The sequence below is a fragment of the Tupaia chinensis genome, unplaced genomic scaffold, assembly GCF_000334495.1.
Source record: "Tupaia chinensis unplaced genomic scaffold, TupChi_1.0 Scaffold000082_1, whole genome shotgun sequence".
Lineage (NCBI taxonomy): Eukaryota > Metazoa > Chordata > Mammalia > Scandentia > Tupaiidae > Tupaia > Tupaia belangeri.
In genome coordinates this window covers 1,421,501-1,439,591 of record NW_006159543.1, presented here as the reverse complement: position 1 = coordinate 1,439,591, position 18,091 = coordinate 1,421,501, and the positions used below count along the sequence as shown (strand labels likewise).

General features: G+C 36.3%; 1 protein-coding gene across 1 annotated transcript in view; it reads right to left on the bottom strand.

Moving 5' to 3' along the window:
• COL4A5 (collagen type IV alpha 5 chain) overlaps positions 1-18,091 on the bottom strand; it is a 229,320-nt gene that overhangs the window by 52,548 nt on the left and 158,681 nt on the right. Inside the window, exons 35-37 of the mRNA XM_014585694.2 lie at positions 17,283-17,381; positions 15,560-15,649; positions 14,045-14,184 (exon numbers count right to left, since the gene is read on the bottom strand). Of these exons, the coding sequence (XP_014441180.1) occupies positions 14,045-14,184; positions 15,560-15,649; positions 17,283-17,381 (329 nt within the window). The remainder of the gene's footprint in view (positions 1-14,044; positions 14,185-15,559; positions 15,650-17,282; positions 17,382-18,091) is intronic.

Here is an 18,091-nt window from a genome sequence, read left to right as displayed (position 1 = left end):
TAGTATATGTGCTGCCGACCCAAGCACCTTCATTCTTTTTAATTGCCAAATGATATTCCATTGTAGATATAGCCAAATTTGTTTGGCCATTCATCCACTGAAGAACATTTGGGACTTTTCAAATTTGGGAGTATTATAATACCCATTATTCTTAAATAATGCTATGAACATTTACATTCAAGTATCTTTGTAGAGATACAACCTCATTTCTTTTGGATATATACCTAGGAGTGGAACTTCTGGGTTATGTGACAACTTTATAACAGTTTTTCCTGTGTGTGTGTGTGTGTGTGTGTGTGTGTATGTGTAGCATGCATGCACTCATATGCAGTGTTTTAATCAAGGTCTTGCTGTGTCAAAATCCTTCTGTTTCAGTAACAGCATCTGGCCTTTTAGGGTGGGTCAGTAATTAAACCCAGGATTCCATGTGACCTCAGCCTTCTAAGCAACAATGTCCATCACGTGCTACCATAACTAGGACTTTATGTTTAACTTTTTGAGACACTGCCAAATAATTTTTTTCATAACAGCTGCACTATTTTATGTTCTTACTAACAATGAAGAAGGGGTGTAATTTCATCACATTCTTGCCAACACTTGTTATTTTCTGTCTTGATTTTGGCTACCGAAGAGAGTGTGAACTGATATGCTATTATGGTTTTGTTCTGAATTTACATAATGTTTAGTGATGCTGACCATTTTTCATGTACTTACTGGCAATTTATACATCTTCTTTGGAGAAAGATCTATGCAAGTCCTTGGCCTATTCTGAATTGGGTTGTCTGTTTTATTTTGTTGTTGGCTTGTAGGAATTCTTTATATATTCTGGCAATTAGTCCATCCTCAATTATTTGATTTGCAAATATTTTGTCAAATTCTGTGAGTTGCCTTTTAAATCTGTTGATAAGTGCCTTTGCTTTTATTTTTATGTAGTCCAATTGATCTTTGAAGTTTATTGATTTATTTCTTCCATGAGAGACAGACAGAGACATATAAACAGACAGAGACATATAGATAGATGGAGAGGGGGATATCCCCAACAAGGTTCTCATATCATCATCCACTCCAAGTTTCAGCCAGCCAGGATCATGGGCATGTGTGTGAGCACCCAGCATATACAGGGATATCTAAGGATGCAAACCTGGGATTTTTTCCACATGGCCTCAGCACCACAGAACATTGTGGTGCCACTACACTACTGTAACTGGCCTATTTTCTTTCTTTCTCTTCTCTTCTTCTCTTCTCTTCTCTTCTCTTCTCTTCTCTTCTCTTCTCTTCTCTTCTCTTCTCTTCTCTTCTCTTCTCTTCTCTTCTCTTCTCTTCTCTTCTCTTCTCTTCTCTTCTCTTCTCTTTTCTTCTCTTCTCTTCTCTTTTCTTCTTTTCTTTTTCTTTTTTTTTTTTTTTGCTATAGGGCGTGTGCACTCACCAGGAGAGACAGAGAAAGAAGGATACAGAGAGTGAGGAAGCAGAGAAAGCGAGAAGCATCTTCCAGGGAGGATGACCATGTTGCAATCCCTTCTTTATCATTCTCCTTTCAGGATTTTAGGCATGCATGCACACAAACTCAGAGTGTTTTCCGAGCCAGTTGATGATGTGAGATCTAGCTGCCTTAACCACCATGTCACTTGGCTGGACCCATTTTTTTTCTTTTGTTGTCTGTGATTTTTGTGTCATATCCAGGAGATCACTGTCAAATCCAATGCCATGGAGCTTTTGCCCAATGTTTTCTTCTAAGCTTTAATAACTTTAGGTTTTTCTTTTAGGTCTTTGATTCATTTTGAGTTAATTTTTGTATATGATGTAAGGACAGATCCAACTCCACTCTTTTGCATGTGTGCATCCTGCTTTCCCAGCACCATTTGTTAAAGAGAACCCTTTTCCCATTGAGCATCCTTCCTGAAGACCATCTGGGGCTCACTGGTGGCATGGAGGCTAAGGCACTGGATTTCACATGGTCATCATATGGTTCTAGTCTTGGACCCAGCAACTTGAAAATCACACCATGCACATGTGCATTCATGTTCAATGTTAAAGAGAAGACTGGAGGGAAAGGGTTGCAGCATGGCAATACCTCCCAGTAAGATTTCTTACTTTCCCTTTCCCTCTCCCTTTCCCTCCCCAACTCTCTTTCTCTCTGAAGTGCACATATGTCCTATAGCAAAAGCTACAGAAAATAAACTACAGATGATGTGGTGGTTAAGGTGTGGGAATGGCTGACCAAGGCTCAAGTCCTGGACCTAGCAGCTCAAAAAATCATGCTAGGTGCATGTGTATGTGTACCCAAAAGCCCAAGAAGAGAATGGAAGAGGAGAGATTGTGGTATGGCCTTCCCCCCTGAGGGATATTTCTATCTCTCTGTCTCTATTTGGTCAGTGTACATGCTCTATGACAAGAACCTAGGGGGAGAATAAAATATCATTTGACCATATTCATAAGAGTACCTCTGGGCTCGCTATTCTATTCCATTTATCTGTTTATCTAATTCTCTTTATACTAGCGCTGCACTACTTTCTTTACTATAGTTTTATAATATGTTTGAAATCAAGCAGTGAGTTTTCTGGCCTTGGTAAATTTTTTTTTTCCTTCTTTCAAAATTATGTTGGTTATTTAGTGTCACTTGAGATTCTATGTAAATTATAGAATGACTTTTCTATTTCTGTAAAACATGCTATTGATTTTTTTTTGTGGGGGGAGAGGATTTTTGCTATAGGGTGCATGCTTTCGCCAGACAGAGAGAGAAAGACAGAGAGGCAGAAAGCAAGAAATCACCCACCCCAGGGTGGATGGCCACGCCACAATCCCTTCTCCTCCATTCTCCTCTCGGGATCTTGGGCACACATGCACACATGCCCGCCGTGAGTTTAAGACACCGGGTCCAGGACTCAAACCGCGGTTGACTACGTGGGAGTCCAGCGACATAGCCATTACACTAACCACTGGTCCCACTATTGAAATTTTGATAGGGACTGTATTGAATCTACAGATCACTTTGGTAGTATACACACCTTAACAGTATTAAATCTTCTAATCCATGAACATGGGATGTTGTCTTTATATCTATTTGTATCTTCTTTAATTTCTTTTGTAGTTTTCTGTTATATGTTGATGCTTTCAGTGCACGAGTTTTCACTTCCTTAGTTAGGCTTATTCCTATGTATTTTATTCTTTTTGATCTTATATTAAGTATAATTGTTTTCTTATTTTTTTATTAGGTTATTCATTGTTAGTGCATAAAAAAACAACTGATCTTTGTGTGTTGATTTTGTATCCTGCAACTTTGTTGAATTTATCAGTTCTAACAGTTTTTTCATATATAGAATCTCACTTTAATTGCCAGAGAACATGTTAACTCACCATAGAGAAATACAGAAAGAGAGGAGTGGGTAGAAAGAGAGAGAGAGGAAGAGAGATCACCTCCTCCCCAATACAAGAGAAAGAGGGAGATCACCATCACAATCTCTTCTCCTCCATTTCTTCATTCTGTCAGAATTTTGGGCAAACACACAAATGCACCTGCCATATTTCTTAAGCCACTAGGACCAGAATTTGAGTTGTAGTCACCCATGTAGGATGTAGTTTCTTTAACCACTAAGCAATGGTGCCGGCTCATTGAGGAATATTTAGTTTTCTCTATATAAGATTATGACATTGGGGAACAAAGATAACAATAATAATTCCAATACAATTTGGATGCCTGATCTTTTCCCTGCAGAATTGCTCTGGCTAGATATTTCATCACTATGCCAAAAAGAAACGGTAAAAGCAAGAATCCTGGTTTTGTTCCTGAGAACATATAAGAAAAGCTTTCAGTCTTTTACCATTGTTAGCAATGTGTTTTTCATAAATGTCCTTTATTATAATGAGATTGATTTCTTCTATTCTCAATTTGTTATTTTTTTTTAATCATCAAAGAGTGCTGAATTTTGGGGAACCAGCAGTTAGTGTAATGGCTATGTCGCTGGACTCCCATGTAGTCGACTGCGGTTTGCGTCCCGGACCCGGTGGCTTAGAACTCACGCCGGGTGCGTGTGCGTGCATGCCCAAGATCCCGAGAGGAGAATGGAGGAGAAGGGATTGCAGCGTGACCATCCCCCCTGGGGGGTGATTTCTCGCTTTCTGTCTCTATGTCTCTCTCTGTCTGTCTGGCGAGCGCACATGCCCTATAGCAAAAACCTCTCCCCCCCCAAAAAAGTGTTGAATTTTGTCTCATGCCTTTTCTGCTTCAATTGAGATGATAATGTGGAATTTCCCCCTTTGTTCTGTTAATGTGATTTTCACATTGATGGTTTTCGTATATCAAACCATTCTTCCATCCCATGGAAAAATCCCCCTTGATCATTGTGTAAAACCCTTTTAATAGTCTACTGAATTCTATATGCATAATTTGCAATGTGGGATCCAGTGTCATAAGCACCACTCCACCTGCTGACCCAATCTTCTTTCTTTTTTTCTTAGTCAATCTAGCCAAAGGTTTCTCAATTTTGTTGATCTTTTTGAAGAATCAACTCTTGTTCTTGATGATTTTCTCTATTGCCATAATATTCTGTAGTTTATTTATCACTGTTATAATCTTCATTATTTCCTTCCTTCTGCTAGCTTTGTGGTAAGATTTTCTTTTTCTAGTTACTGAAGCTATAAAGTTATTAGGTTTTTGTTTTGAGATAGTTGTTCTCCAATATAAGTATTTACAACTAATAATTTACCTTTGAATATTGCTTTCATCTCATCTTGTTTTGGTATGTTGTAGATTCATCTTCATTTGTCTCAAAATATTTTCTAGCTTATCTTGTGATTTCTTCTTTGTCCCTTTGGTTATTTAAGACTAAGTTGCTTAATTTACATATATTTGTAGATTTTCCAGTTTACTTTCTCCTATTGATTCTTAGTTTCATTCCACGCTTATTGGGAAAGATATGCTAAATGATTTTAATCATTTTAAACTTATTAAGACTTACTTTGTAGATTAACAAACATTTTGTCTATTTTGAAGAATGTCCCATATGAAACTGCAAAAATGCATATTTTTCTTTCATTTGATAGAATATTCTGTATATTTCTATTGAGTTCCTTTGCACATTTAAAAATTGTGTTGTCTTCTTATTAAATTGTAAAAATACTTTATATATTCTGGATATAAATCCCTTATCTGATATATGATTTACAAATATATTCTCCCATTCTCTGGATTGTCTTTTTACTCTTTTTTTGACGTTTATTTATTTATTTATAAGCACCCTGACAGGGTCCTCACATGGCAATCCATCCTCAGCCTCAGTGAGCCAGGAAATGATCATATGCATCCAGTGTATACAGGAAGATCTTGAGATGCTATCCCAGGATCTTCCCATGTAGCTTCAACATTGCAGAGATTTGCATTACCACTGCACTACCACAATTGCCCAAACTTTTCACTTTCTTGGTGACATGATTTGCAGCAAAAAGAAAAAAAAACACAAATTTTTTTCCTTTGGCTGTTTTGTGCTTTTGATGTCATAGCTAAGAAACTTAGCTTTTAGTATTTTGAAAATCCAGGGCTTTTAGGATTTTGTCATATTTTTTTCTAAGATTTTTTTCATAGTTTTACCTCTTGTATTCAAGTCAATAATTCAATTTAAATTTATTTTTGTATATAGTATGAGGTAGAGGCCAAAGTCATTTTTTTGCATAGATATCCTCTTGTCTCAGCATCATTTATTGAAGGTAATGTTTCCCCCTCATTTTAATTGTCATGGCACCTTTGTTGAAAATTAGTTGACCAAAATTATATGGGTTTATTTCTACACTCTGATTTATTGCATTAATCTTTAAATCCATACTATATTAGTAGCATAGTCTTGCTTACTATAGTTTTGTAGTAAGTTTGGAAACCTAGATGTATGAGTCCTCCAAATCTGTTGACCATTCTGGGTCCCAAGCATATCCATATAAATTTTAGAGTATACTAGTGTTTTTCTTTTTTAATTTTCAACTTTATATTATACATTCAATCACTATATATCACTTAGCTTGTAAAGTGACTGTACCCAACATGAGTACACTTCACACCAGTCCAGTTGATACTATACAAGTTATAGTATACATGTTAATTTCAGCAAAAAACTCATTTATGATTCAAATAGGAGTTTTGTCATTTATGTAGTATGAGTAATAGGTTAGAACCACTATACCATATTAAAAGAACAGATTTATCAGTTCTACAAACTAATTAAAGAGTTGTAGAAATCTTAGACAAAATCTCTTATAGCTGTTTCAGTTTTTTAGAGATAAAGAAATAATACATATAAAGTCTTAGAATGAGTTATGAAATCTCACTGAAACCCAATAACTCTGTGTAAAAGATGAAAATGTTTTCTTCCACCCATTTTACTGACAAAGTAATTAATATACAGAATATTTATGTGACTTACAAAGGTCGTAAGATATAAGTCTTTACATGCAGACACAGGAGTCAGATCTCTGCCTACTTACTTCCTCTCCAGGTATTTCAGTACACTATATTAGTCATGATTTTTGAGTAACAAGGATGCTGTCTCATAAATTGTGTCTGTCATTTGTAAAAGCCAAAATCATGTAAAGTGATATTATTAATCAATGGAGAAATTATGGTTATTCTACAACTCTTAACATTTTTTGTCAAAACATTAAAATTTCCCTTAATGTCAGTTATACATGTACAGAGGTATGAAAGAATAGAAAAATTAGTATTTATTTAGTATATTCTATTCTAAAATATTAGAAAGTTTGAGAATTAATGTATTTCATTTCTTCATAAAAACCTTACCAGCAATAGTTTGAGCAGTCTTCATTCTGCTATATAATTCAAAATATAGAAACATCTTTTCTAAGCTTTGACAAAAAAACAAAGAAACAAAAGCTGTGACACTAATTTCTAAGCTTGGGTCAGCATCCAACTTTTTTTTTTTCAAGATTTTTGTCATAGGTCACGTGTGCTCACCAGAGAGGCAGACAGATAGTGAGAGAGAAAAGTAAGCAATTACTGCCCAGGGGGTTGGCCACACTGCAATCCTTTCCCCTTCCATCTTCTCCTGGGATTCTGGGCATGCATGCACATGTGTCCAGCATGATTTTGAAGCTGTCAGGTCTAGGACTTGAACTGTAGTTGGCCATGTAGGAATCCAGTGCCTTAACCACCATACCACCTGATGACCCAGCTTCTGATATTTTAAACTTTGCATGTGTGATCTTGTGAATTATCTCCAAGAGTTCCTTTAATGTGAAGTTTTCTGATGGATTACTTCCTCTGTGTCATCTTCATCATTTTCATCAGCTTTGTTTTCCTCATATGTTGATAAGTTTGTTCTCTAAGTTACTTGATTGCACATCTAGAGTCTCACAAAGGGTGGCGGTGTCTACATGCCTTTGGTTGGCTATTTTTCTATAACTGTATCAATATTAGATTCAGATTGGTTGGTCAATTTTCTCTTTTGATTATTCATTTTTTTTAAATACCACATTGGTTTATCACTGGGAGACAAGGAGGCAACACAAGTACATGCTTTTCTGTCACTGCACGAACTGAATAGATGAATGGTGACTTATCACTGATACATCTGTTGCTTATATGGTGACTTACAGACTGAAGAGCTAATATACCATGGTAACTAAAATTCAAATCATGTTATTATGAATCAGTATTATTAAATAAGTTATAGTAATTGAAATTTGTGCATATTAGACCTGTGCAAAGAAAAGTCTGTACCTAATAAAACAGAGCTATATAACCTTGTTTTTCTATTATGTCACTATATTTTTTTGAAGAGATTTTTGCTATAGGGCATGCACGCTCACCAGAAAGACAGAGACAGAGAGACAGAAAGTGAGAAATCACTCCCCAGGGGGATGGCCGTACTGCAATCCCTTCTCCTCCATTCTCCTCTCAGGATCTTGGGCATGCACGCACACACTCCTGATGTGAATTTAAGCCACTGGGTCCGGCACTCGAACTGTGGTCGACTACCTGGGAGTCCAGCAACATAGCATGTGTGATCTTGTGAATTATCTCCAAGAGTTCCTTTAATGTGAAGTTTTCTGATGGATTACTTCCTCTGTGTCATCTTCATCATTTTCATCAGCTTTGTTTTCCTCATATGTTGATAAGTTTGTTCTCTAAGTTACTTGATTGCACATCTAGAGTCTCACAAAGGGTGGCGGTGTCTACATGCCTTTGGTTGGCTATTTTTCTATAACTGTATCAATATTAGATTCAGATTGGTTGGTCAATTTTCTCTTTTGATTATTCATTTTTTTTAAATACCACATTGGTTTATCACTGGGAGACAAGGAGGCAACACAAGTACATGCTTTTCTGTCACTGCACGAACTGAATAGATGAATGGTGACTTATCACTGATACATCTGTTGCTTATATGGTGACTTACAGACTGAAGAGCTAATATACCATGGTAACTAAAATTCAAATCATGTTATTATGAATCAGTATTATTTAATAAGTTATAGTAATTGAAATTTGTGCATATTAGACCTGTGCAAAGAAAAGTCTGTACCTAATAAAACAGAGCTATATAACCTTGTTTTTCTATTATGTCACTATATTTTTTTGAAGAGATTTTTGCTATAGGGCATGCACGCTCACCAGAAAGACAGAGACAGAGAGACAGAAAGTGAGAAATCACTCCCCAGGGGGATGGCCGTACTGCAATCCCTTCTCCTCCATTCTCCTCTCAGGATCTTGGGCATGCACGCACACACTCCTGATGTGAATTTAAGCCACTGGGTCCGGCACTCGAACTGTGGTCGACTACCTGGGAGTCCAGCAACATAGCCATTATGCCAACTGCTGGTCCCCATTATGTCACTATTCTAAGATCCAATATTATCATCTGAAAGAAACAATAGGCTACTTTACATCATTCCCTTGTTCATAAGCTCTATTAAGTTTCAAACTTTAGCATAGAATTTGCTTATTGAAGTACACTTGTAGGACACAGAAAAACTAATAATTAGCTTCTTGCTAAAAGAGTTGAATATACTTTGGACATTTGCCAGTTGAAACATATTTATTTTGCTACTATCCACTAGAAATTCAGGCATGACTTATAATAATTTTGGTTCCATTATACAAATATTTACTCATTCCAGAAAAATCTGTATGAATTAATTTAGAATTTTTAAAAGGTAATTTTCACCAATTTTGTAACAAATGGGGTGGGGTTAACTGGGTATTTACTTGGAAAAAAAATCAAGTTAGTTTCTCAACTCACATATTATGCAAAAAATTCAACTGGATCAGAGATGTAAATATAAGGAAAAAAACATGAACATAGTAGAAGAAACATAAATCTATTTCTATAATTTTAAGATGTATAGGTCTTCATAAGATTAAATATTAAAAACAAAAATGAAACAAGGAAAAACTACAAGTCAGGACTAAAAGCTTCCTGACCTTTTCCTCCATCCTCCTTCTCAACTGATGAATTTTCTATTTTAGCAATGATATATAAGCAATCAGTAAACTACATGCCTCCTTCCAAAATCTGCTTCTTCCAAAATGTTTCCTATCTCAGTATGTAGCAAAATTTTTTTTCACTTGCTCAGGATAAAAACTTTGAGTCATCTTTGACAATTCTGTTTCTCCCATATTCCATAAGCAAATCTTCCTGGCTTAATCTATAAAGCATATTCAGAATCTGACCACTTCTTATCACTTGCACTGCCACCCCCCCGATCCAAGACATCAACAATTATAGACTATATTATGTAAATAGTATCATAATTGTTCTGCCTTCTTTCAACCTTATTCCTCTATGACCTAGTTCTAAAACAAAAACTGTGATGTTTTTAAAAATTAATGTATAATCATGTTACTTTTCCCATTCACTCTCCATTTCATTCAGGTGTGTAAGTCCTTACTGTGAGTTATTGCCTTAGATAATCTATTCTTATTTGCCACCCTGATCTCATTTCCTATTAGTTTCACCTTACTCATTCCACTTAATCCATACTGGCCTCACTAATGTTTCTCAAACATACCAGGTATGTTCACACCTCAGGGCTTTGTATACCCAGTGAGGTCCCTGCTCAATTATTATCTTATCAGAAAGATTTTGTCTTACTAACCTATTTCGAAATGTAATAGTTCCTAGTAATTCCTATCCCCAAGCCTTGATTTATTTTTTGTCATAACATTTACCATCTTCTAACATATTATAGTTATTTATTTTGTTTATTGTATATCTCCTTGAGTAGAAAAAAGCTCCATGCAAGCAGTGAATTTGTCTGTTTCGTTCATGCTCTATCTCTAGCACTCAAAACAGCACCTGGCAAACTTTTTTTAAAAGAATTATTTATTTAATTTTATTTATTATTGTTATCATTATTATTTTTAAATTTGCTATAGGGAACATGAGTTCACCAGAGAGAGACAGAAAGAGAAAGAATGCAAGCTGCCAAGTCTGGATTCAAACCATAATTGACCACGTAGGAGTCCAGAACTTTACCCACTATGCCACTTGCTGGCCCACTACAACAAAGTTTTATAAATCAGTGGGGAATATGCAGCCAAATACCCTCCTAAAAAAATGAGGCAAAGGCTATTATCCTTTTAATTTTATATATTGAGCATTTTCAGTCATCTTGGTGTACTTTCTTTTCTTTTTAATTGCCATAGGGTGTGTGCACCTGCCAGTGTGTCAGAGAGAGAGGAGAGAGAAAACACCTCTGAATACTGTGTGGTCATGTGCAATCCCTTCTCCTCAATTTCCCCATCCTCCAAAGCACAGACAATAATCCCCAAAATAGACAAGTGTGATTACATCAGATTAAGAAGTTTCTGTACAGCAAAGGACACAGTAATTAGTGTGAAGCAACTACCCTCAGGATGGGAGAATATTTTTGTAAACTATGCCTCAGATAAGGGACTGACAACCAGAATACACAGGGAACTCAAGTAGCTTACCCACAAAAAAAATGATGAACCCAATTTAAAAATGCAAAAATGAGCTGAATAAACAACTCTCTAAAGAAGACATACGAACAGCCAAAAAGCATATGAAAAAATGCTCAATATCCCTCATCATAAGGGAGATACAGATAAAAACTACAATGAGATACCACCTAACTCCAGTCAGAATGGCAAAGATTAAAAATCAAAAAATGATAAGTGTTGGTGGGGATGTAGTGAAAGGGGAACTCTCCTACATTATTGGTGGGAATGTAAATTTGTCCAACCACTGTGGAGAACAATATGGAGGTTCCTCAAAGACCTTCAAACAGAACTACAATATGATCCAGTCATTCCACTCCTGGATATCTACTCAAAAGAGAGGAGAATGCTCAGCCAGAAAAGCACTTGTATATCTGTATTTATTGTGGCATTATTCACGATTTTAAGACATGGAACTAACCTGAAGGTCTACACACAGATGAATGGATTGAAAAAGTGTGGTACATATACTCCATGGAATACTAGTAAGTCATAAAAAACAACAAGTCCCTGGCATTTGATAGAAAGTGAATGAATATGGAAGATTTATTGCTGAGTGAAGCAAGTCAGGCTATGAAAGAGAGCCACTGTATGTCTCCACTTAACATACACAGACTGTCTGCACTCTATGGTAGATACTGAAAGACTGGAGGGCATAAAAGCATTGAAAATTGTTATGGACACTAGAGACAAAGTGGAAGAGTGGGAAAGGGGAAGAGTGTAGGAAAGAAAATTTGGGGAAAAAATAGAAAGGTAAGACATTTGTGGGACATAGATATGGTTTATTATATGTTGATGATGACGTGTATAGTATTCTCAACTGGGCCAGAGTGAGGTGTATATCACACTGTGTAAAATCTCTTTACAATCTAAATGATGTATAGCAATCGAATGTATAAATGATAATAATAATACTTGAAAAAATGATTAAAATGTATTTAAAAAGAAAGAAATATTAACAGACAAAAAGATAAAAAGCATATTATCAATCAATGCAGAAAAAGCATTTGATAAAATACAACACCTCTTCATGATTAAGACTCTCAGCAAAATCAGCATAGAAAGGACCTTTCTCAACACAATAAAAGCCATCTATGAAAAACCCATAGCTAACACCATACTGAATGTGGAAAAGCTGCTTTTACACTAAAAACTGATACAAAACAAGGCTGCCCACTTTCTCCACTCTTGCTCAACATAGTGCTGGAAGTCCTAGTCAATGGAATCAGAAAAGAGAATGAAATAAAAGGCACTCAAATGGGGAAGGAAGAGGTAAAATTATCTCTGTTTGTAGATGACATGATTGTATACATAGAAGACCCAAAAAAGTTTCCATGAAAAAACTGCTGGAAATGATAAATGAATACAGTAAAATGGCAGGATATAAAATCAACATACAAAGATCTATAGCATTTATATATATGAATGACAAGCAGACTGAGGTAGAAATGAAGAAAGTAATCCCATTTATCATAACCACTAAAAGAATAAGATACCTAGGAACAAATCTAACCAAAGAAGTCAAAGACCTCTACAAGGAAAATTATGAAAATGTAAAAAAAGCAATTGCAAATCACACAAAAAAGTGGAAGAACATCACACGTTCCTGGATTGGAAGAATCAATGTAATTAAAATGGCAATTCTACTCAAATTAATCAACATATTTAACACAATCTCAATCAAATGACCAGAATCATTTTTCACAGATCTAGAAAAGACAATCACAAAATTTGTCTGGAATCATAAAAGACTCCATATTGCCAAGACAATTCTGCACTAGAAGAGTTGAGTAGGTGGCATCTCACTCGTGACCCCAAACTGTGTAACAAATTTGTGATAATCAAACAGTATGGTAGTGGCACAAAAACAGACAGGTGAACCAATGGAAGAGAATAGAAACCCTAGAAATAAACCCCAAAATATACAGCCAACTGATCTTTGACAAAGGACACCAGTCAATCCACTGGGAAAAAGAAAACCTCTTTTAACAAATGGTGCTGAAAAAACTGGACATCCACTTGCAAAAAGATGAGCCTGGACCCCTGTCATGAACAAAAATCAACTCAACATGGATCAAAAATCTCAATCTAAGATCTAAAACTATAAAACCATTGCTGGAAAGCACTAGGAAAACTCTGGGAAATACTGGAGTAGGCAAAGACTTCTTAAATAAGACGGCCAAGGCACAGGCAATAATCCCAAAAATAGACGAGTGGGATTACATCAGATTAAGAATTTTCTGCACAGCAAAAGACACAGTAATTAGTATGAACTGACAGCCCTTGGAATGGTAGAATATTTTTGTAAAATATACTCCAGATAAGGAACTGATAACCAGAATACACAGGAAATTCAAGTGGCTTACTCGAAAAAAAAAAAATCAAACATTTGTATAATATTAAAAACAAAATATCTTTAGAATATAATTTAGTAAATTCTATTTCACTGAGAATTTTCAGTAATTCCATGCAGGTTGAGTACCATGATTCTTTTTCTAATAAAACTTCGTTCTGTGGTCTTCTGACTGCATGATAAAGAGAGTTATTTCACTTTTACATGGAGTTAAGCAGTAGTCAATAAATTCCTATTGAGTCTACTAATTCTAAAACAAATGCTAAATTTAATTACTTGAGAAATAGCACCAAAATGTTCACATTGACTAGGACAGTACAGGGAAATGTAATACTATTTAGAGCAGAACTTTAGACAGGCAGTTCAGAATATGACTATACTTCCATTAACTGCTAACATTACTTTTTTTACAGTCATTTCAAATTACTTAATAAGAATATTAGAATAAAGGCCATCAACTCCGTCGCTAAAAAGAGAAAGCCAAAACCTGGCAAAACTATGCCTGTAAGGGCTTTAGAGGAAAAACAAAGAAACCAGAAATTGTTTTATCTTCTTTGTACTGTCTACAAACCCTAAAACATATTTTCTTACAATCTGAGAGAAGAAACAAATCTCTTACTCAGAAAACATAATATATTCTATAGTTTATTTAATGAAGAATTAGGAACAAGGAAAGTGATTTTAAAGAAAGTATCACACCTGCTCAGGCATATGCCTAGAGTGATTACCTTTGGGCCAGGAAGACCTGGAAGACCAATGCCTGAAACACCAGGATCACCTTTATCTCCTTTCTGTCCGGGTAATCCTGGGGAGCCCGGTTGTCCAGGAACTCCAGGAGGTCCAGGAGGCCCTTCTGCACCCTGAGGGCCTGTTGAAAATATGTAACATATAATATTTTACAAAATATTATTTTTTTGTTTTATAATTTTAATTTACATTTAGTTGTACATCTTTGTGAGGTACAATATACTTTTCGAAGTATAAATGCAGTGTGTGATTATCAAACCAAGGATATTATCATATTAATTATTGTGCACCTTTAGTTTTTGTTCTAGTAGATTTTTTAAAATATATATATTAATATAAGTTTGGTAACACCTTTTTTTTTAATGTTGTGGTATGACATTCCATAACTGATTGGCCCTGTTTACATGCATCAACGTGTTTGTTAAATGTCCTTTCCTGAGTCTCTTCAGGACCACACTCCATTATTCATCTCCCATGCAGTTTCTGGTATCCATGGTTTTCCTCTCTACTTTTATGTCTTCACATCCAAAATATTCTTTACTTGTGGCATATTTAAAATGCATATAACCAGGCAAAACAAACTCTGCAAACTCTATATATGGGCCTCACAACCAGGATTTTTCTTTTTCTTTTTTTTTAACTTTTGCCATAGGGCATGTGTGCTCACCAGAGAGAGACAGAGAAGAGGAAATTGAGAAATCGCCGCCCAGGCGGGGGGGATGACCACACCGTAATACCTTTTCCTCCATTCTCCTCTCAGGATTTTGGGCATGCTCATACACATGTTTGGCATGCTTTTCTTTTTATTTTTAGAGGTTTTTGCCTTTGGTGCTTACACTCACAAGAGAGAGAGAGGGAGAGAGATAGAAAGAGAAAGAGAGACAGAGAGAGAGAGAGCTACAAAGCCAGTGAGAGGGAAAGTGAGAAATCACCCCCAGGGTGAATGTACACACCACAATCCCTTCTTTGCTTCCTTCCCAGGATGTTGGGTATGCACTCACACACACCTGGCATGATTTTTAAGCCACCGAGTCTAGGACTCAAACTGATGTTAACCATGTGGCAGTCCAGTGACATCACTACTATGGTATCTGCTGGCCCCTTGGCATGATTTTCAAGACTCCAAGTCCAGGGCTCAAATGGCACTTGGCCATGTGGGTGTCCAGAACCTTAACCACCACCTCACCTGCTGGCTCCACAACCAGGATTATTTAAAAGCCTATTTTTTAAAGGAAGTTTCAATAAAAGAGGTAAAGCTGGGGAACATATAAATTTGTGAATTCTAACTTTTAAGGTTTCGAAAGTTCTATCCCTTGATTCCCACTTCAAATACTTGCTTAACAATAGAGCTTGAGCAACTGATTGTCTTAAAGAATGTTTCAGGCTGATGCTATCAACATGTTCCTCTTTTCTTATTAAAAAAAGATAGTGAACCACCTTTAATGAACCTCATTCATTGATTGGGAATGAATATTTAGAAGATTTTCATCACTCACCTGGAAAACCCATATCACCTATGCTTCCTTTAAGACCAGGAGGTCCTGTAAGTCCTGGTTGCCCAGGGAGACCAGGGTTACCCTTGGGACCTAAGAAGGTCAAATTAGTAAAATTAAGACAAGCTCACAATATCGAGGTTTCTTGGTTTCTTGAAATGGGTAGTAATTAAAATTTGAACATTGGATTGTATGTATTAAATCTTAATAAGTGATTAAGGTCCACAGATGCAACTCAGCTTGAAACAGGCAAAAAACATCTATGAAATCTCCTTAGGAACATATTACATTATTACTATGGTAATACAATTTTATTTATTTACTTATTTTACTTTGCTAAAGAGGAAAAGCATTCACCAGAGAGATTCAGAGAGTGAAAATAGAGAAAGTGAGAAAATACCCCTTCCCCCGAGGGAAGGACCACACCACAATCCCTTGTCCTCCATTCTCCTCTTGGGAATTCTGGGCACACAAGCACATACAGCCACATGTTTTTCAAGTTGCCAAGTGTGAAACTATAACCATGTGGTCAGACATGTGGGATTCAGCTGCCTTAACCTCCGTACCCCCTGTTGACCCATAATACAATTTTATTTTAAAAAATGAAAATAATGTTACCAGAACATCTTGTTTCTTGCTCTTAAAGAATTCCAATCACCTGAAGTCATATTTGTTGTATGGTTATAACCACCCTTAATATATTTTCTCATGTAAGTCAAATATAACTACTCTTGTTTTCAGAAGATTCAGAAGTGGCTTCTATATGTTGAGCCTGATTACGTGAGACAAGGGAAAGGAAATGTGCTCGTCTGTCATGTATTGTTCTAGTTCATTAGATCAGAAATAGGGTTGACAGAGGGACTGGGAAGCCGCCCCTACCAGACATGGTTGTTCTGTACATTCTTTTTAGAATATAAGCATTCGAGTTCTGTTGGGTCACCTAGGTATTTTCCAAGGACCACAGTGTTGCCTTAAAATTTTTTTCTTTTATTTTTCCTTTCACAGTAACTTCCAACTTGGGGAGGAGAATGCAGGATATGTGATGAAGAGACAGAGCATTTTGTTTCCAACCATATCAAGGCAATGTGATATAAAGTCTGGAGAAAATAATTGCTCTTAAGGGCTTCTATAAGGATGGGGACCAGACATTTTATTTTTGTAAGGATCAAATGGAAAGAAAATGGCTTAAGAGGTAGTGAGAAGAGTTTTATTAGGAATAAGAAAAAGCTCATGTTGACTATAAGGGTGATTAATGCTATAACAGACTACCAAGGAAGGTTCAAAATTTTCATCTAAAGAAAATTTAAAAAATAGAATCAGCAGCCATCTGTTTACATGGTTTAATGATTGACTTATCTGAAGGATAAAAACTAGAAAAGGTGAATTATTCAGGCTCCAGTCAGATAACTGCCTGACTGATATATGTTGTGTTGTATTTAATAAAATACAGCACCTTACTTTCATCATACTTCTGATTGTGTGCATATCCTGCTGCCAAAAAAGAATAAACTGAATGAGCAAGGTGAAATATCCTACAAATATTGGCTGTTGAAACTTAGGCCAAATGACAACATTTTTGCCAAAGGTGAGCTCCTTATTTCAGTAGCTACGCAAGCATATTGCTGTGACTAAATCCAAAGCATCGTCAAACATGATAAATACATAATTATTTTTCCAGAGTTAAGGGTCAACCACGCAGTGGCTACAAGTGGTTTTTCACATTTACCTGATGGTCCTGGTAATCCAGGTTGCCCAGTCAGTCCAGGCTGCCCCGGGTCTCCAGGCAAACCTTGGTAGCCTTTTGGCCCTGGAACTCCAGGAATACCTTCCAAGGATGAAAAAAAGAAACAAATTAGGTTGATATTAATTCATTTAATAAATTTGGCAAAGTAAGTTATCCAAGTTCCTTGTTTAATTTTCATTCCCAAGGTGCCTGTGCATTTGACACACACACACACACACACACACACATACAGAGAGAGAGAGAGAGAGAGAGAGACAGAAAGCATCCTCTGCCACACTGGGATGTAGTCACACCACAATCCCTTCTCCTCCAACTCTTCCTCCTGTCAAGATTTTGGGCACACACATGAACCCCACTTATTTCTCAAGAAATCACGTATGGGACTTGAATCATGGCCAGCCATGTGGGCTGACTCCCTTAACCACTAGGATACAAGGCTACCCTCCATCTTCTTTTTAAAGAGCCATGGTTTCTCTACGGTGCCCAGGCTGGCCCCAAACTTGTAATCAGCCTCTCGTGTAACTGTGATTACAGACATGCCACTGTGCCTGCCCCTCAAGTTTTGAACTATAAGTGAAATAGAGGAACTAGTGATATTCTGACATGGTATGAACCATTAGCACTGGACTCATAATGAAATCCTCCAGTTTTTATTTACCTACTACTAAGAAATTCAGAGTACTCAATAATTGAGTAACTTTCCTCTTTGGGCCTTGTGTCTTACACTGTAAAATGAAGAAATTGGGAAAGAAGATCCATAAGCTATCTCCTAGATTATATAACTACATATA